The 20,786-nt window shown below is 50.1% G+C and overlaps 2 protein-coding genes across 2 annotated transcripts in view; both read right to left on the bottom strand.

Moving 5' to 3' along the window:
* The window catches only part of LOC144605569 (HEPACAM family member 2-like), a 26,819-nt gene extending 10,554 nt beyond the window's left edge, over positions 1–16,265 (bottom strand). Inside the window, exons 1-4 of the mRNA XM_078420984.1 lie at positions 16,192–16,265; positions 7,790–7,872; positions 5,860–6,210; positions 95–382 (exon numbers count right to left, since the gene is read on the bottom strand). Of these exons, the coding sequence (XP_078277110.1) occupies positions 95–382; positions 5,860–6,210; positions 7,790–7,872; positions 16,192–16,265 (796 nt within the window). The remainder of the gene's footprint in view (positions 1–94; positions 383–5,859; positions 6,211–7,789; positions 7,873–16,191) is intronic.
* LOC144605568 (SLAM family member 5-like) lies at positions 16,262–20,786 on the bottom strand. Its single transcript, XM_078420983.1, has 4 exons — positions 20,731–20,786; positions 18,952–19,272; positions 16,536–16,817; positions 16,262–16,425 (listed from the first exon to the last, which is right to left on the bottom strand). The coding sequence occupies exons 1-4, from the start codon at positions 20,783–20,785 to the stop codon at positions 16,262–16,264; spliced, it is 822 nt and encodes a 273-aa protein (XP_078277109.1). The 5' UTR covers position 20,786.

The raw sequence follows: 20,786 nt of genomic DNA, 5'->3' as shown, positions 1-20,786 counted from the left end.
TTTATTTCTCTCTCATATATATTGAACCTTTGGAGTATTTCCAATATTTTCTGTTTTTATGACACATTTCCAGTATCAGCAGTGTTTCACTCACCAGGTGTGGCCTGTTTACAGACATCCATCAGCCGTATCTCTGCCGTGCCCTCACTGACCGGGTTCCTGGCCTCACACTTGTACACAACGTCCCCGACCTCTGCTGTGTGATGGACCTCTACCGTCTCTCCGTGTCCCCGGAGGTGATGGGTGCTGTCGTTTCGCAGAGCTTCTCCTCCCCTCCACCACCTGAAGCTGGTGGGGTCGCCGGAGGTCACGGAGCAGATCAGGGTGAAGTTGCAGATCCCGGTGATGTTCTGAGCCTGAATATGTGTTCCTGCCACGGGCTCTGAGGTTGGGACATAGAGCAGAAAAATTAGTAAAGGAGATCCTTGTGGACCCCTCGATACCCAACAGCCACGAATGAACTTTAAGCCGATCCCAGCTAATTTCCACACACACCAGTTTAACTCTTCCCTCCCCCCCCTTCAGTTCAGCGAGTTGTTGCTGCAGGAAGTCCACACCTGCTGCGCCCCCTTCCCGACCACTGCCCGCACTCATCCACAAACTCTCCACCATGTTCTGTTTATTGCTCTGTATCATAAGTGATAGGAGTAAAATTAAACCATTCGGCCCATCAAGTCTACTCCGCCATTCAAACATGGATGATCGAAGCTGGGGATTCTATTCAGATGCAGGGTTTTTTTCACTTTTGCAAATGTTCCCTGTGTCCCTTATGCACCTGAGTGTGATCCAGCCCGGACCGGTCCTGAACCTGGTCCAAGAGTGTCAGCCCTGGGACCGCGATGGGCACAGACCCAGACTGGGATAGCATGCTGTGTTCCAGAGTGAATCTGGCACCATGCAGATCCTGGGTCACACACCCTCACCCTCACCCTCACGGAGACTCAATCTGCTCACAAATCGGGGGTGTAAGCAGCAAGTTATTCCCAGTCTTGTGATGGGACGCATTCTGAGAGGGCAACCAAGGAGTCAGAAGGGCGAAAAAGTCACAAGGGACAGAGCAGAGATCCGGGGCTGCAGAGTCACCCTCATAGAAAGCAGATACTGTACATGGGTAGAAAGGGGAGGGAAATCACCTGATACTTGCCCCCCCCCCCATCCTCAGCAGTTGAACTAGTGCTCCCCTATGTTGGACCACACAAAAGTGTCCTGAGACAGCAAAGTCCAGAATGTCCTCTAGGTGGGGATTTCAATGTCCAACATAGGAGTGGATCGGTAGCACCGCCACAGACTGAGCCGCAGACTCCTGAAGGACAGACGGGCCAGAGTGGCTGAGACCAGGGGTAACCTGGCCTGACCTGGTCATCCCTAGGCTACCAGTGGCAGGTACACCTGTCCCTGACACCAATGGTGAGAGTTCCCACTGTACAGTCCTTGTGGATACAGGTCTGGTCTTCACACCGAGGGCCCATCCCCATTATATTTTGTGGTGCCCACAATCAGAAGAGATCATGCAGCTGACAACTGGGGTCCATGTGGTGCTGTGGACCATCAGCAGCAGAACTGTCCACCACACAGCCTGTAATCTCATGGCCTGGCACATCCCTCACGCCCCATTCTTGTCACGCAGGGGGTCAACCCTGGTTCACTGAGGAGTGCGGAGGACATGCTGGAAGCAGCACCTGGTGGAGATAAACACCATGAGGTGCCCGCCTAGTGATGCTGCAACACAGGATGACATGCAAGCTCATCAGCAACAACAGCTACAAAAAAAAAGAGACGAGGGACCTCACAGCCTATGGCTCAGGTCACAGGTCTACAATCATCCTACATCTGGACATAAATAGTGGTGGACATTTCAACAGCTCATCGAATACAGCGGCCAAAAAAAATCCCCATCCTCAGCAATGATGGGACCCAGCATGTGAATGCTGGAGACAAGTCTGATCATTTACAATCATGTTCAGCCAGAGCAGCCAGAGTGCTATGTGGATGATCTTTAGTCTTCTGTGATCCTACCGTCACAGAAACCAGTTACCCGACAAATTAGTTTACTCGATGCAAAAACATGTTTGTAATTTATAGGAGCAGAATTAGGCCATTTGGCCCATCAAGTCTATGCCGCCATTTACTCATGGCTGATCTATCTTTCCCTCAACCCCATTCTCCTGCCTTCTTCCCATAACCGTTGACACCTGCACTAATCAAGAATCTATCAATGTCCACCTTAACAATATCCATTGACTTGGCCTCCAAAGCCTTCTGTGACAATTAATTCCACAGATTCATCACCTGAAATAAATTCCTCTTCATCTCCTTTCTAAAGGTATGCCCTTTCATTCTGAGGCTAGGGTCTCTGGTCCTAGTCTCAATCATTAATGGAAACATCTTCTCCACATCCTGTCTATCCAGGAAACTAGCAGTGTGCCCCTATACATATCCAGCTCCAGGCAACATCCCAGCTATAGTACTGAAGACTGTACTCCTGAAGTAGTGGCACATCTGGCCACATTGTTTTTGCAACATTGGCATCTAGTGACAATATGGAAAATTGCCGTCATGTCTGCTGTTGAAAAACAGGATGAATCCAATCATCAGATCACCTCCCAAATGAAGGTCAAAATGCCATTAGCTTTCTTCACTGCCTGCTGTACCTGCATAATATTTTCAGTGACTGATGAACAAGGACAGCCAGATCTCGTTGTACTTCCCCTTTTGCTAACTTGACACAATTCAGATAATAATCTGCCTTCCTGTTCTTGTCACCAAAGTGGATAACCTCACATTTATCCACAGTAACCTGCATCTGCCATGCATCTCCCCACTCACACAATCTGTCCAAGTCACCCTGCATCCTCATAGCATCCTCCTCACATTTCACACTGCCTCCCAGCTTTGTGTCATCTGCAAATTTGCTAATGTTACTTTTAACCCCTACATCTAAGTCATTAAGGTATATTGTAAATAGCTGCGGTCCCAGCACCGAGCTTTGCGGTACCCCACTAGTCACTGCCTGCCATTCTGAAAGGGACCCGTTAATCCCTACTCTTTGTTTCCTGTCTTCCAAACAATTTTCCGTCCATGTCAGTACCCTTCCCCAATACCATGTGCTCTAATTTAGCACACTAATCTCCTATGTGGGACCTTATCAAAGGCTTTCTGAAAGTCCAGGTACTTTACATCCACTGGCTCTCCCTTGTCCATTTTCCTAGTTACATCCTCAAAAAATTCCAGAAGATTAGTCAAGCATGATTTCCCCTTCGTAAATCCATGCTGACTCGGAATGATTCTGTTACTGCTATCCAAATGTTCCGCTATTTCTTCTTTTATAATTGACTCCAGCAACTTCCCCACCACTGATGTCAGGTTAACAGGTCTATAATTTTCTATGTTCTCTCTCCCTCCTTTCTAAAAAAGTGGGATAACATTAGCTACCCTCCAATCCACAGGAACTGATCCTAAATCAAAAGAACATTAGAAAATGATCACCAATGTGTCCACGATTTCTAGAGCCACTTCCTTAAGTACCCTGGGATGCAGACAATCAGGCCTTGGGGATTTATCAGCCTTCAGTCCCATCTGTCTACCCAACAAAAAACTCCTGCCTAATGTGGATTTCCTTCAGTATCTCCGTCACCCTCGGACCTCTGGCCACTCGAACATCTGGGAGATTTTTTTTGTCTTCCTTAGTGAAGACAGGTCCAAAGTACCTGTTCAACTCATCTGCCATTTCCTTGTCCCCCATAATACCTGCTTCTGTCTTCAAGGAACCCACATTTTACGTAACTATTTTTTTCCTCTTCACATACCTAAAGAGGCTTTTACTATCCCCCTTTATATTCTTGGCTCGCTTATCTTCATACCTCATCTTTTCTCCCCATATTGCCTTTTTAGTTATCTTCTGTCGCTCTTTAAAAGTTTCCCAATCCTCTGGCTTCCCGCTCATCTTTGCTAAGTTACACTTCTTCTCTTTTATTTTTATACTGTCCTTGACTTCCCTTGTCAGCCACAGTTGCCTCTTACTCCCCCAAGAATCTTTCTTCCTCTTTGGAATGAACTCATCCTGCACCTTCTGTATTATTCCCAGAAATACCTGCCATTTTTGTTCCACCGTCTTCCTCTTTCCAGTTTAGAAGGATGAGAGGAGATCTTATCGAAACGTATAAGATTATTAAGGGGTTGGACACGTTAGAGGCAGGAAACATGTTCCCAATGTTAGGGGAGTCCAGAACCAGGGGCCACAGTTTAAAAATAAGGGGTAGGCCATTTAGAACTGAGATGAGGAAAAACTTTTTCAGTCAGAGAGTTGTGAATCTGTGGAATTCTCTGCCTCAGAAGGCAGTGGAGGCCAATTCTCTGAATGCATTCAAGAGAGAGCTGGATAGTGCCCTCAAGGATAGCAGAGTCAGGGGGTATGGGGAGAAGGCAGGAACGAGGTACTGATTGAGAATGATCAGCCATGATCACATTGAATGGCGGTGCTGGCTCGAAGGGCCGAATGGCCTCCTCCTGCACCTATTGTCTATTGTCTATATTGTCAACTTTGGCCAGCTCCTCCCTCATGCCTCCATAGTCCCTTTTGCTCAACTGTAATACCGACACTTCCGATTTTCCCTTCTCCCTCTCAAATTGTAGATTAAAACATCATAATATGATCACTACCTCCTAATGGCTCTTTTACCTTGAGTTCGCTTATCAAATCCGGTTCATTACACAACACTAAATCCAGAATTGCCTTCTCCCTGGTAGGCTCCAGTACAAGCTGCTCTAAGAATCCATCTCGGAGGCCCTCCACAAACTCCCTTTCTTGGGGTCCAGTACCAACCTGATTTTCCCAGTCTACCTGTATATTGAAATCTCCCATAACCACCATAGCATTACCTTTGCGACATGCCAATTTTAACTTGATTCAACTTGCACCCTATATCCAGGCTACAGTTTGGGGGCCTGTAGATAACTCCCATTAGGGTCTTTTTACCCTTGCAATCCCTCAGTTCTACCCATACTGACTCTACATCTCCTGATTCTATGTCACCCCTTGCAAGGGACTGAATATCATTCCTTACCAACAGAGCAACCCCACCCCTCTGCCCACCTGTCTGTCTTTTCGATAGGTCGTATACCCCTGAATATTCAGCTCCCAGCCCTAGTCCTCTTGCAGCCATGTTTGTAATTCGCACAATATCATACTTGCCTATATCTAACTGAGCCTCAAACTCATCCACTTTATTTTTTATACTTTGCGCATTCAAATACAACCTTTAACTTCGGTATTCACCTCCCCTCTCACACTGGTCACTATTGGCCCTGACCTTACTCTCTTATACCTTCTCGAACTTTCCTTCCCATTAATTTGGGAGTCTTTTGCAACTTTTCCTGTATTCATTTCCCCTTTAACTCCATCTTTATGTTCCCAATTTGTCAACCCCTCCCCCCCCATTATTTAGTTTAAACCCACACGTGTAGCACTAGCAAACCTGCCTTCCACAACGTTGGTCCCCCTCCAGCATGAGGTGAGGTGGGCTCTGACGCGTGTGAACACGAGGAAAGCTGTAGGCCCAGATGGTATATCTGGGCGAGTACTAAAGTCTTGTGCTACTCAGCTTGCTCCAGTGCTCACCACAATATTCAACCTCTCCTTGGCAAAGTCCGTGGTCCCTGCATGCTTCAAAAGATCCATCATTGTACCGGTGCCAAAGAATGCCTCTCCAGCGTGTTTGAATGACTACCGACCGGTGGCCCTCACCTCGGTTGTCATGAAATGCTTCGAGAGGCTAGTCAAGAAGCACATCTGCGCCCTCCTTCCTCGCAACATGGACCCACTACAGTTCGCATACCGTCCGAACAGGCAGTCTCACTCACCGTACACCTCCAGTCGGACTTTCGCCAGAGTTCCAGATCCTGTACGTGTAACAACATCCACCTGGTAATCACCAGCATCCTCTCTCCGTAGATCACAGATTTCCAGACTGAAGTTCCCGCGGTGAAGAGTGACCCGTCCCTTGTAATTGGTGTCATAGTATTTAATGTTCCCATTCCAGTACTTCGCTATCCTGGTTTTGGGTGATGTCCACCTCCACTCAACGATGTCACCATCCGGTGCGACTGTGATCCCAGCAGGTAAGGAGACCGAGTGTCCCCGAGCTCCGGTCACGGTGCCACCGGCGGCCCCAGTCCCAGCTGAGGAGACAAGAGAGGCAGTCAGCAGGAGAGCTCAGTGACTGGAGGAGGAATCGGAGCTGGGAGAATCACAGAGCACAGGAGCAGGCCATGCGGCCCATCGTCTGGCTCCCGGCTCTGTGAGAGACCGGCCCACAGTTCCTACATCACACAGCAAACCCACGTGGGGGTGGGGGGGACAGAATGAAGACTCTCTACACCCAGGGCTGAGGAAGAAAGTTACAGCCTGCAGCCAGATATAGATGGATGGGTCAGGGGGTACAGTCAGACAAGGCAAATGGACCCTGTCTGAGAAAGAAGGGAGATGGGGTGAGTTTGGAGAGAGTGAACATGGTGGAGGAACGGGATAAATGGGAGGGTAGGAGTGGTATGGGGAGGGGACATGGAGCAGACCCTTGGAGTGCACTTACACAGATCCCCGAAGGAGGAAGTAAGGACAGGTGGGTGTCTGAATACCACACAAGAAACTGGATCAAAAGGTGAGAGCACACACAATCCAGGGGAAATTGGCAAATCGGATGCAAAATTATCGAGGTGATTGGAGGCAGAAGGAGGGTTAGGGGGGAGAGATAGATCAGCCATGATTGAATGGCGGAGTAGACTTGATGGGCCGAATGGCTTAATTCTGCTCTTATCACATGAATTTAAGTTATCGGTGGGGGTTTTGTTTTGTTATTGGAATCTATATTCTGCTATAATCTTTGACACCATCCTCACTGTGTGCAACTCCACCAACATAAAACATTATATTGTAGCGACCATAGGGATTGGTCCTGAGAGTCGAACCATCGGATTGGTCAGCAAGGTCACGTGGTGGTTTTGTGTTTTGTCACGTGGTAACTTCTTTAACAAAGTACAAGCCTTCAGACTCGCCATAATATATAATATTAATCACCCAATAAAGATCCAACACAGATCCTTCTGGAACTCCATTAGACACAGACCTCCAGCTAGAATAACACTCTTCCCCCACAACCTTCTGCCTTCTATGTGTGAGCCAGTTCTGAATCTGAATGTCCAAGTCAACGTGGAGCCTATGAATCTTCAAACAGGCCCTTCAGCCCAGTGCTAGAGAACTACCTGGCTTGGCACCTCTCAATTCCAATCACCAACCATTTGCTAGTGAAAAGGCTCTTCATTTATTGTGTCTGAAGAAGAGTCTCGACCCGAAACGTCACCCATTCCTTCTCTCCTGAGATGCTGCCTGACCCGCTGAGTTACTCCAGCTTTTTGTGATACCTTCATTTATTGTGTATTCCCAACCTTGTTTTGCCTCTCCAAACATCTCACCTCACACCTCTCTGGAGTAAACTTCATTTCCCTGCCCAGCTGACCAGATTTCTCCTCCTCAGTTCTTCCTTCTTCTCCTCACTGTCAACAACACACAATTTTTGAACTTCTACAAATTGACCCCCCTCTCTCTCTCTCTCTCTCTCTCTCTCTCTCCTCTCACCCTCCTCCTCCTCCTCCTCCTCCTCCTCCTCCTCCTCCGTGTGTGTGTGTGTGTGTGTGTGTGTTTGTGTGTGTGTGTGTGTGTGTGTGTGTGTGTCTGTCTCTGCTGTGTTGTGACATTCTGTTATTAGACAGTTCACTTGGAGTAGGAGTTCATTACTTTTATCCATCAGAGAGCTGATGGTCTGAATGCCCAGAGCCCTGTGGAAGCAGAAGCTGCTGTCAGGGTGCAAAGAGCTGGTTCTGACAGGGAGGGTGGGAGGGTGTTTGGTCAAACATTGCACCAAATTGTGGCAGGAAGTGGGTCAGGCTCAGAACACTTCACTGAACAAGAAGTATCTGAAGCAAAATAATAGAACTGGACTGCGGATGTGGCGAGAGTAGTGGCAAGGATGGAGGGGGAGGTTGTTGAAGGGAGGGAGGGAGGGAGAGAGAGAGGGAGGGAGAGAGATAGCGAGGCACAAATGGCAATCCAATGTTAACTACAGAGAGGTTTGTAGAGATGTCAGGAGCCAGCAGAGAAAGTAGCAGAGCTGGAGAAAGAGAAAGTAGCAGAGCTGGAGAAAGAGAAAGTGGCAGAGCTGGAGAAAGAGGCACAGAAACAGGGACAGAGAGAGAAGGAGCGTTTGGATAGAGAGATGAAGAGAGATAACATCAGCAGAATGTAAGAGGGACTGTGAATGACAGAGTGAGGGACAGAATAAGAGACCAGTGTGCCCCACCTTTATGACAGTGTGGCAGCATTTGGGCTACCACAAAGCCAGGAAATGTCCACAATGGGTTGAATGGCCTTTATATGCACTGAAAATCTGCACAAGCCTCACACACATCTATAACCGGAGATGATCATTAATATCTGACTCGGCGTCCGTTCTACATCTGAGTGTGACCCAGCCCAGACCGGCCCTGAACCTTGTTTGTTGCACCTCCCCTTTTCCTAATCTGACACCATTCAGATAATAATCTGCCCTTGTTCTTGCCACCAAAGTGGATAACCACTCATTTATGCATTTATACTGCATCTGCCATGCATCTGCGCACTCACACAACCTATTCAAGTTACCCTGCAGCCTCATAGCATCCTCCTCGCAGCTAACCCTGCCACCCAGCTTTGTGTCATCCGCAAATTTGGAGATGTTACATTTAAATCCGTCGTTTATGGCTCTGTATCCCGGGAATTCTATCCAGTTCCTTGTCTTTTGTCACTCATGTGAGTGGACTCGGTGTCCGTTCTACATCTGAGTGTGACCCAGCCCAGACCGGCCCTGAACCTGGTCACCTGGGGCACAGACCCAGTCTGGGATAGGGTGCGATGTTCCAGAGTGAATCCGGCACCGTGCAGATCCTGGATCACACACCCTCTCCGCACAGAGACTCAAGCAGTTCACAGATCAGGAGGGCACAGTGCGTAAAGAAAATTAATCCAGTGACAGTAAACAAACGTGAAAGTTTTGTTTAGTTTAGTTTAGTTTATTGTCACGTGTACCGAGATAGTCAAAAGCTTTTATTCACAAAATGCTGGAGTAACTCAGCGGGTCAGGCAGCATCTCAGGAGAGAAGGAATGGGTGACGTTTCGGGTCGAGACCCTTCTTCAGACTGATGTCAGGGGGGCGGGACAAAGGAAGGATATAGGTGGAGACAGGAAGACTGTGGGAGATCTGGGAAGAGGGAGGGGAAGAGAGGGACAGAGAAACTATCTAAAGTTGGAGAAGTCAATGTTCATACCGCTGGGCTGCAAACTGCCCAGGCGAAATATGAGGTGCTGTTCCTCCAATTTCCGGTGGGCCTCACTATGGCACTGGAGGAGGCCCATGACAGAAAGGTCAGACTGGGAGTGGGAGGGGGAGTTGAAGTACTCAGCCACCCGGAGATCAGGTTGGTTAAGGGGGACTGAGCGGGGGGGGGGGGCGGCAGGGTGTGGTGGAGACGCTCCTCCAAATAAGGGATACGTGTAAACGTCTGTAAATTTGGAAGTGAATGCCTGTATCGAATGTGTAACCTCCGGAAATGTCGGATAGGTTTGTTAAAAAAGAAGGTGTTTTGTAAATATTTATTACTTGAATAAAGTATTTTTTGATATAAAAAATAAATAAAAAAGACTGAGCGAAAGACAAGACGTGATCACAATTATTTGAGCCATTCACAGTGTACAGATACATGATAAAAGGATGAAGGGACACAACTATCTCTATTTATTTATGTCAGTGTAGCGACCATAGAGAGTGGTCCTAGGTGTAGAACCCTCAGATTAGCCAGCAAGGTCACGTGTGGGTGCGACCGCAAGGATTGGTCCAGGGAGTGAGACCACTGATTGGACAGCGTCGTCACGTGCCGTTTTGGCGCCGAAAAGAGTCAGTTGTAAGACTTCTTCGAAGTGAACAGTTAGTTTTAATGGTTGTCTGTAATCTCGTTAAGTAAACTTTGTGATCGATTATTGCTGTTGCAATAAACTTCTTCAACAAAGAACGAGCCTCCAGACTCGCCATATTGGTGACCCCGACGTGATCCAGCCGATCACCTACCATGAGTGAACAAGACGCCTCGTTTTTGGCTTCTATGCCCGGCACACCGGAGCTAAGCGCGGTCAGCGTTCACCTTCCGTCGTTTTGGGCACATCAACCACAGTCTTGGTTTGTCCATACCGAAGCCCAGTTTCACTTAAGAAACATCTCAGCAGATGCGACAAAGTACTACTACCTCGTCAACGCTCTACCGCCGGAGACGACCGCACGGATGATGCGGTTCATCGTCAACCCTCCCGCAAAAGACAAGTACGAGGCCATGAAGACACTGTTCTTACGAACCTTCGGATTCAGTAGGCATAATATATAATAATAATAATATATTTATTTTATATAGCGCCTTATCACATGCTCAAAGCGCTTTACAAATACAATTAACATAGAAACAAACAGACAAACTATCCTGACGGAAAAGCGTCCTCTCACGTCAGGGTCCGGCAGCAAACATCAAAAAGCACAAGACACACAGATACAATTTTTTACACAAAACAGCCATCACAGTGATTGCTCCAGGCACACCCTCACTGTGATGGAAGGCAAAGTCTTATCTCCTCCTCATTCTTCTCCCGTGGCGCCACGAGGCGATCGAGGCTCCCAACCCCTTGAAGCCCCCACCGGGCGATGGAAAGTCCCAGGGCCGAGCCGAGCAGGCCGATGAAAGTCCTGGGCCCCCACCGGGCGATGGAAAATGCCGCGGCCGAGCCACGATGAAGGGCCTGCGGGCGGGTTGATCGTACCTTGCGCTTCGGGGCGGTCGAAGCTGCTACGGCTGGAGCTCCCAAAAGCCGGTCGCCAGCCAGGGACCTGCGAGCTCCCGATGTTGCGGTCTGCAGGGCCCAACGGCCGAAGCCTCCGAGATGGTAAGTCCAGGCCCTGCGACCGGAGTCTTCGAGGTCGATCCCAGCTGGAGGCCGCCGACTCCACGATGCTAGGCCGTAGCGCGAACGGAGATACGACACGGTAAAGGTCGCATCTCCGTTGAGGAGGAGATTTAAAAAAAGGTTTCCCCCAACCCCCCCACCACCCCCCTACATACACAGAATTAAAAATAAAACAAAACGTACATTTAACATCGACAATGACAAAAAAAACACAAAAAAAAAACGGAGAGACTGCCGGTGAGCGCAGCTGCAGAACACAGCCACGCCCCCTGACCGAGCATGACCGAGCTAAGAGGCTTATGCACCTACCAGATCTTGGAGATCAACTGCCGTCCGTCTTCATGGCCGAAATGTTAGCGCTGGCAGGTGAACACACGGATTGCCTCATGTTCGAGCAGGCATTCCGAGAGAAGCTTCCCGAAGATGTCAAACTCATGCTCACGGATTGTTCTTTTAAGGACCCCATGGCATATGCAGAAAAAGCCGATGCGCTCATGGCGTCCAAATCGAAACGAAGCAGTTCGATCAACAAGGTCTCGGCATCAGCGGCCACGCCACAGTAGCACCAAGATGGCGCCGCGTCTCCTGCCATTTCGCCAAAAGCCCGCCAAAAGGATCCGCGTAAGTGCGGCTGGTGCTATTACCATCTACGATGGGGTGGAGAATCCCGCAACTGCCGCTCACCTTGTACCTTCTCGGGAAATGCCTCGGCCGATCGTACATAGAGGCGGTTGCGATTAGCCAGAACCGACGCCTCTACGTCCGAGATCGATTCACGGACACAGAGTTTTGGTTGACACGGGAGCCATAGTCAGTATCGTACCGCCGACCGGCCTCGAGACCAGAGCGGGTAAGACAGGTCCTACCCTCATCGCGGTTAACGGCAGCCCCATCCGCACGTATGGTACGCGGACAATGTCCCTGGCTTTAGGCATCCGCACGTACGAATGGCCATTCATTATCGCGGACGTCAGCCAGGCAATCCTAGGCGCAGATTTCCTCTGGGCCTTTTCACTAGTCCCCGATATCCGTGGTAACGACCTTCGACTCTCCGCCAGCAGCGATGAGCCCGCCGCTCCGCCAGCCGCCACCCCGCCCAGCCCGACTGTCCAGGCCGTCGTCGCGGCCCCCGACCCATATGCTGAGGTCCTGGCGGAGTTTCCAGAGCTGCTCATTCAACGCTTCGACGCCCCTTCGGCCAGGCACGGCGTGGTCCACCACATTCGCACCGAGGGCCCCCCCGTTTTCGCTCGGGCCCGGAGGTTACCGCCCGACAAGCTGGTGGTGGCGCTGACAGAATTCTGGAAGATGGAAGAAATGGGCATTGTCCGTCAGTCCGACAGCCCGTGGGCCTTGCCGTTGCATATGGTCTCCAAAGCATCTGGGGGGTGGAGACCATGCGGTGATTACCGGCGCCTCAATGCCGTCACCACGGCCGACCGCTACCCCATACCGCACCTCCAGGACTTCTCGTCTGGACTGGAAGGAGCCGTGGTGTTCTCCAAGATCGATTTGGTGCGGGGCTACCACCAGATCCCGGTGCGTCCGGAGGACAAGCCACGATCACTCCGTTCGGGTTGTTCGAATGGTTGCGCATGCCTCTCGGTTTAAAGAACGCGGCACAGGCCTTCCAGCGACTCATGGACCGTGTTGGTCGGGATTTGCCTTTTGTGTTCATTTATTTAGATGATATCCTGGTCGCCAGCCCCTCGGAGCAGGAACACCTGGCCCACTTGCGGACTGTATTCCAGCGGCTCCAAGACCACGGGCTCATCATCCAACCCTCCAAGTGTCAATTTGGCCTCCCTTCTCTCGATTTCTTAGGGCACAGAATCACCCCTGCCGGCGCCACCCCTTTGCCCGAGAAGGTGGAGGCTATCCGTGCATTCCCGCGGCCCACCACAGTGAAGGGTCTGCAAGAGTTCGTGGGCATGGTGAACTTCTACCATAGGTTCGTTCCAGCAGCAGCGCGGGTCATGCGCCCGCTCTTCCAGTGCCTCGCAGGTAAACCTGCAGAGTTGGTATTGTCCTCGGCCACGGAATCGGCCTTTGCAGCAGCTAAGGCGGCTTTGCAGACGCCACCATGCTGGTCCACCCGAGCGCCTCCGCCCCCACGGCCCTGACGGTTGATGCGACTGACGTGGCGGTGGGAGGGGTTTTGGAACAGCAGGTCGTTGGCCTTTGGTGGCCCTTGGCGTTTTTCAGCCGTCAGCTGAGTTCGGCTGATCTGCAATATAGCGCCTTTGGCTCTCTACTTAGCTGTCCATCATTTTAGGTATTTCCTAGAAGGCCGCCCGTTTGTGGCCTTTACGGACCATAAACCGTTAACTTTTGCTTTTTCCAAATTGTCCGACCCATGGTCGGCCCGCCAGCAGCGGCACCTGACTGCCATCTCTGAGTTTACCACCGATGTCCGTCATGTCGCTGGTAAGCTTATTGCCGTTGCTGACGCCCTGTCTCGGCCTGCTGTTTCCCCCATTTCAGCGGTAGACTGCGAGGTGGATCCCCAGGAGCTTGCGGAGGCACAGCTCCTGGCGGAAACCGCCTCGGCATACCAGTCTGCCACTTCAGGGTTGACGTTGGCTCAGGTGGCCTGCGGGCCGGCAGGCACAAAAGTCTGGTGTGATGTTTCCCTTCCCCATCCCAGGCCGGTGGTGCCGCCCTCCCTTCAGCGCCAGGTGTTTAATGCCATTCACGGGCTGGCGCACCAGTCCATTCGCTCCACCTCTGCCTTAGTAGCTGCTCGGTTTGTGTGGCATGGACTGCGAAAGCAGGTAGCTGCTTGGGCCCGTTCCTGCGTTCCCTGCCAGACCGCTAAAGTCCAACGCCATGTCCAGCCCCCGGTACAAGAGTTTGCGGTCCCAGCAGTCCATTTTTTCCATATTCACGTGGATTTAGTCGGACCTTTGCCTTCCTCCCGGGGCTACACCCATCTGCTCACGGTGGTGGATCGGTTCATCCAGTGGCCGGAGGCTTTCCGATTGTCTGATACCTCCACCGCCTCTTGTGCCAGGGCCCTGGCCCTCCATTGGGTGGCCCGTTTCGGGGTTCCGTCTGTTATTACCACCGAGGGGGCCACAGTTCACCTCTAGCCTCTGGGCCACGCTAGCAGAGCTGTACGGCTCACGGTTGCAACACACCACCCTCAGGCTAATGGGCTTGTGGAGAGGTTCCACAGACAACTCAAGGTGGCGCTCAGTGCGAGGCTGTAGGGCCCGGACTGGGAAGACCAACTTCCCTGGGTCCTTTTGGGCATCCGGACCGCTCCTAAGCAGGATCTCGGTGCTTCGTCCGCAGAACTAGTATATGGCTCGCCACTTCGAGTCCCCGGAGATTTGCTTCCGGAGTCCTCTGGTCAGCTGCCTTCAGTTCCGTTGGTTTTAGCAGCTCTCCGGGGACGCGTGGGTTCCCTGGCTCCGGTTCCGACTTCGCGTCATGGGTGTCTCATGGTGCATGAACCGCCTGCCTTGAAGGACTGTGAGTTTGTATTTCTGCGTAGGGATGCCTATCGTTCCCCGTTGCAGAGGGTCTATGAAGGCCCGTTCCGGGTTTTGCGTAAAGGGACGGCCACCTTCACCTTAGACGTGGGCGGCAGGAGTGAGCTCGTCTCGGTGTCCCGGCTTAAACCTGCGCACTTGGATCCGGACAGCCCTGTCCTGGTCGGACAACCGCCTCGGCGGGGCCGTCCTCCTGCAGTTCCACCCGGCCCGGGACCCGCCACTCCTGCAGTTCCACCCGATCCAGGACCCCCCGCTCCTGTGGTTCCGACTGCCCCTCTCCTGACTCGTTCTGGTCGCGAAATCCGACTCCCTGCTAGGTTCCGTACCTCGGGTTCTGGGGGGGGTCATTTAGCGACCATAGAAAGTGGTCCTAGGTGTCGAACCCTCAGATTGGCCAGCAAGGTCACGTGTGGGTGCGACCGTAAGGATTGGTCCAGGGAGTGAGACCACTGATTGGACAGCGTCGTCACGTGCGGTTTTGGCGCCGAAAAGAGTCAGTTGTAAGACTTCTTCGAAGTGAACAGTTAGTTTTAATGGTTGTCTGTAATCTCGTTAAGTAAACTTTGTGATCGAATATTGCTGTCGCAATAAACTTCTTCAACAAAGAACGAGCCTCCAGACTCGCAATATCAGGATGCACATACGTTCCAAACCACTCCAGCAGGTTAACATCATGAATGGTGTCGGGGATAGGAGTGGATGAGATTGCAGTCACACTCGCGGGGCTGAGCCCCTGCACAATTGTTGGTTGGACACGATAAGGTTAGTCACACAAAAACAGTACAGACAATACAGAACACTTGCTGTAGAGCAGACCGCATGGGAGATCGATGGCAGTCAGTGGGATTCAGTAAACTGGGGAACGCACAGGATCTGCCCTCGCCCATTAATTAGGGGGTTGGGGGGTTCAGGAACCGGTGAAACCTGGGACCTCTGCGGCAGTCTCACTCACCGTACACCCCCAGTCGGACTCTTGCCTGATTTTCACCTGTTGATCTTGTTTCAACAGTCCCCACATATTCACCAGCATCCTCTCTCCGTAGATCACGGATTTCCAGACTGAAGTTCCCGCGGTGAAGAGTTACCCGTCCCGTGTAATCGCTGTTCTTGTTTCCAATGTTCCCAACTTCATCTATACATTTCAAATTTGTTGAACCCACTCCCCCATGGTTCAGTTTAAAACCCTATCCACAGCCCTGTTTATACAGTTCCACAGGACCGTGGCCCCAGCACAGTTCACGTGGATTCCGTCCCATGGCAACAGCTCCCTCCTTCCCCAATACTGATGCCAGTGTCTCATGAAGTGAAACCCAATTCTCCCACACCAATCTTTCCCATCACGTACCGTACCTCCCTGAAATTATGACAATAAACCCGGCTTGACTTGACTGGAAGATTCGAGTTTCCATTCTGCAAAAGCAAAGCAGTCCCCAGAGAGGGGGAAGTGAAACACAATAACTAGTTCAGAATAAACTCACGGATTGAGATGGGGAGAGACAGCCAGACGCAGCAGAGCAGGCACCTGATATCCATCAGTATCGAGGAACCAATGTGAGGGGCACACCTGATCTGTCCCGACAGACACGAGGAGGAAGGGATAGGGTTCAATGGGAGAGAGGACAGAGGGAGGCTTCTCTCAGACTCAATGCCCTTCCTACTTTGCTCGTTCCATGCAAGTAAGCAGACAATCGAGAGATGGACAGGAAGCCAGTATGGGAGGAGACATGGTCATACCGGAAGCCACAAAGCAGAAGCAAAGTGCAGCAGAATAGCTGGAGAAAGAGAGAGAATGACGTCGTAAAAATGGCCCTGGGGATTGGCCAGCAAATTCAGTGACACCTCGGGCTCCTCACTCCACGACAGACTGACATCAAGTACCTGTGACACACTGTCTGATCACACAATCCAAGGGCATGGGTTAGACACAGCATGAACCCCCAAGGGCACTGTCCCATTAAACATTCCCTGCCCTCTCCAAACCCAATTTCCCATTGACACTCACCAGATATTGTTTGTTTACAGACGTCCTTCAGCCGGATCTTGGCCGTGCCCTCACTGCCCGGGTTCCTGGCCTCACACCTGTACACAACATCCCCGAAATCTGCTGCGTGATGGACCTCTACTGTCTCTCCATGTCCCCAGAGGTGATGGGTGCTGTCATTTCCCAGAGGTTCTCCTTCCCTCCACCACCTGAAGCTGGTGGTATCACCGGAGGTCACGGAGCAGGTTAGGGTGCAGATTCCGGTGATGTTCTGAACCACGATGTGTGTTCCTGACACGGGCTCTGAGGTTGGGACGGAGAAATGAAACATGAGTAAAGGAGATCCTTGTAGACCCAAGGATCTCCAATTCCCATCACCAACAGCCTTGGGTGGACATCTTGGGAACTCTCCCATGTTCAGGTATCTTTTCACTTCTGCGAGTGGTCCCAGTGTCCTTTATTCACCTGAGTGTGCTGCAGCTTGGACCTTCCTCGAATCTGGCCCAAAGACAACAGCCTTGTTACTGTGATAGGCACCAAACAAGACAGGGATTGTGTGCAGTGTCTTAGAGTGAGTCTGGCACAATGCAGATGTTGGGTTACAACCAGCTCCCTCCACAGAGACATTAATCATCTCACAGAATGGATGTGCAATCAGGAAATTAATTCAGGGATCTGGAGCTACAAATTCACCTTCACTGAAAGACGTAGATGAACAAGGTAGCTGAAAGCAAACAAATTACTAGGATCCGGAGATAACAAACTGATGAATTTAATTTCTCACCAAATTGAGTTCAAACCTTGATGAGACAACCTTTTACTTTTTCCTTTTCAAAACCATTTTTTATGATTCCACGAGTACATTACATTTACCACAATTCAGAAGGTTTTCAAACAACAAAGATCATATCATAACACAATCATAATTACCTTGGAAGTACTTGAGCCCCTATGGCACACTTCATTCTCAGAAGGTTTTCCAAATGCGCTCTGATGAAGGTGATCCCTCTCCGCCCCGAGCCAGGCAATGGCTTTCATCTCCAAGCATTGCCAGTTCACCGACCAGGTTTCTCATTGGGGCTCAGATAGATTTGAGAAAAGTGGTGCACGGTGCTCAAACAATAGGTTTTATATCCTCCAGCATGTCACTGAACTACCATGAGTCTGGATCCCTGGGTTACACCATACTGGGTTAGACTACATTAGAAGCAACAGGCACATTTCTGTTCATAGGATCACACAGCACAGAAACAGGCCCCTCAACCCATTATGTCGTTTCTTGTCATGGGTAGCTATCTATACTAATCCCAATGACCTGGACTTAGTCAACATCTATCTAAGCCTTGACGATTCAAATGCTTGACCAGATGCTTCTCAATTATTGTGCGAGTCTCTGCCTCCAGTATCCACGTGCATGGAGTTACAGATTCCAACCACCTTAACAGTGCTTTCTCAGATCCCATCTAAATCTCTTCACCCAATCTTCCCCACAGGCAAAGTTTTCCCACTATCTACCAGAAATGTCTCATAATTTTGAACGCTTTGCACTCATCCTTCACTATTCCAAGGATAATCCAGCCTATCCAGTGCTCACTGTCAAGTTTTACCAAGATTTCCCCTCCCCTCTCCCCCATCCGTCCTCCCCTTCACCAATGCAGAACGCTCTGCCCTGAGGAGAGGCCTGATTTTATTCCCCCACACCCACATCTCAGTCTGAGGAAGGGTCCCAACACGAGACATTACTCAACCTTTTTCTCCATAGATGCTGCCTGACCCACTGTGTTACTCCAGCACTTTGTGTCCATCACCAAAATCATCCTCCACCATCACACTCAGCTTCCTAATTCCAAGTGTGAACTTGGGTATGTGTACTGCCTCAATGGGACATTATATTCTGTGGAATGAACACACAGGATACCGCTCAGCACAGCACAGCATGGAGGCTGAGGAATAAACACTTTGCTGAGCTCAAGCCACAGTCTGGGGATTTAGCAAGCAGAGCTTTGGGAAATAGACAGAACAACTGGGATCCCTGACCATGACAGGTCAAGTCTTTGACATGGGGATACAGTGGAACTTATTTCACTGGGAGCCAGATACAGATTATTTGGCCCATCCACAGCAGCACTTACCACTTCGTCCCATCCCATTGGCCTATCCTCTGTTCTAACCTCCCCATGTGCTTAGCTTCTCCAGCCTCAGAGCCATGAGATCCCCATTGATGATTTGACTTCGCGGCCCCTGGCCCGATCTCTGGAAATGTGGTTGGTGTGCCCCCCAACCTTGCACTGCCTAACCTCTGTGACCGCCATCTCTGGACTCTGACAGTCAGTGGGGTTCAGTAAACAGAGGAAGGCACAGGATCTGCCCCACCCATTAACCAACGCTGTTTCAGGAGCCAATGAAACTCAAACCCCTCCACAACAGTCGCACTCACCGTACACCTCCAGTCGGATTCTTGACTGAATTTCAGTCCCTGAACGTATAATAACTGTCACCTCATAATCACCAGCGTCCTCTCTCCGTAGATCACGGATTTCCAGAGTTAAACTCTTGGGATGCAAAGTGATCCGTCGCCTGTATTCCTCAGTACCGAAGTATGCAATATTCCCCTTTGAGAACTCTGTAATTTTGCTTCTGAGAGATGTTTTCCTCCACTCAATCTTGCCAATGTCCAGTCCACCTGCAATCTCAGGAGATAAGGAGACCGAGTGCCCCCGTACTCCATTCACAGTGGGAGGGAGAGCCTCAGTCCCAGCTAAGGAAGCAAGAGAGGCAGTCAGCAGAAGAGCTCTATGACTAGTGGAGGAGGAGGAGCTAGGAGAGTCAATGCACACAGGAGCAGGCCATGCGGGCCATGGGATTCAGATCGGAGAAGGGTAATTGCATTGGGGAAGTTGAGCATTACGAGAAAATGGGGTAAATGGAAAGAGATGGGTGGTATGAAGCTTGTCCACCAATAATATCCCATGACATTTCTTTACTCCCCCCTCCGCCACTTCACCGATTTCTATTTTAAATATCCGCTATATTTGCTATACTCCTCGCCTGCTTTCAATTCTCTGTAGCTGTCACTTACTCCTTGACTTTCTTTACGGGGGCACTCGATCTCCTTATCTCCTGAGATTGAATTTAACTTGGACAATTGTCGGTGATGCATTTTGTTAAGTCAAATGAGCGGCAGGATTTACACAGGAAGTGTGGGGCCCTGGAGTTTGTTGCAGAGCAGACAGAACATGGAAGACATATACGCAGTTCCCTTGAAAGTGATAACATGGTAGACAGGTTGCCTTCTGCTTATTGAGTAGAGGAGTTGGGACATCATATTACAGCTGCCAATGCCACATTTAGGGTAATATGTTCAGTTCTCGTTGCCCTGTGGTAGGAAGGATGTCATTAAGCTGTGAAGGGTGAAGAAAAGATGCATTAGAATGTTTCCAGGACGTGATGGTTTGAGTTATGGGAGGTTGGTGGGCTGGGACCTTTTACCCTGGAGTGTAAGAGATTTGCAGGATGGCCTTACAGAGGTATACAAAATCATTAGAGGCATAAATTAGGTGAATGTTCACAGTTTTTTCCTTAGGATAGAGGAGTCCAGAATAGGGGGCATAGGTTTAAGATGAGGAGAAAGATTTAAGACACCTGACGAGCAATTTCTTCTTGTGGAGAGTGGTGTATATGTGGTACAAGCTGCTAGAAGAAGCTGCAGAGGAAGGTGTACTGGAGATTATTAACAAAACATTTAGACAGGTACATGGTTGGAAAGGTTTACAGGGACATGGGCCAATCCAGACAAATGGGACTAGATCAGTTTTAATGAACTAAAGCATGACCAGCATGGACAAGTTGGGCCGAAGGGTCCATTTCTGTGCTGTGTAACTGCAATCAGATTGTTCCTACAACTTTCCGTCATAATTCTATAATTTGTCTGCATCTCTCCTTCTCTATCTCATGCTGACTATTGGGATGCCAATTTTAAATCTATGTGGAAGATCCCCGAAAGGTCTACTACAAAGAAAAGCCCACATGGGTTCGTTCAAAGAGCCTTCCATGGTATGCTCCCTTGGTGGACCCCTGAACTAATATAGCAAAGTCTGCTCCTCTTTTAAATCCTCCTTCCCCGTCGCGCTTGAAGTGTTTAGTTCTCGAAAAAAGAAAGAAATCCACCTAGAGAGGGGGAAATAAAACAAAATGACTCGCTCAGAATGAAACTCACGGATTGAGCTGGGGAGAGACAGCCAGAAGCAGATGAGCAGGCACCAAACATCCATC

The sequence above is a fragment of the Rhinoraja longicauda genome, chromosome 24, assembly GCF_053455715.1.
Source record: "Rhinoraja longicauda isolate Sanriku21f chromosome 24, sRhiLon1.1, whole genome shotgun sequence".
Taxonomy (NCBI): Eukaryota; Metazoa; Chordata; class Chondrichthyes; order Rajiformes; family Arhynchobatidae; genus Rhinoraja; species Rhinoraja longicauda.
Note: the sequence above shows the minus strand (reverse complement) of the source record. Positions and strands in the feature narration are given on the sequence as shown.

Excerpts from the sequence above, each read along its gene's own strand:
- LOC144605568 (XM_078420983.1), bottom strand. The coding sequence starts at position 20,785 with ATGGATGTTTGGTGCCTGCTCATCTGCTTCTGGCTGTCTCTCCCCAGC. Across the intron at positions 16,818-18,951 it reads AATCCGACTGGAGGTGTACG|AGCCCGTGTCAGGAACACAC; the intron begins GTGAGTGCGACT and ends TCCCAACCTCAG. Across the intron at positions 16,426-16,535 it reads CTGTAAACAAACAATATCTG|ACAGTGTGTCACAGGTACTT; the intron begins GTGAGTGTCAAT and ends TTGTGTGATCAG.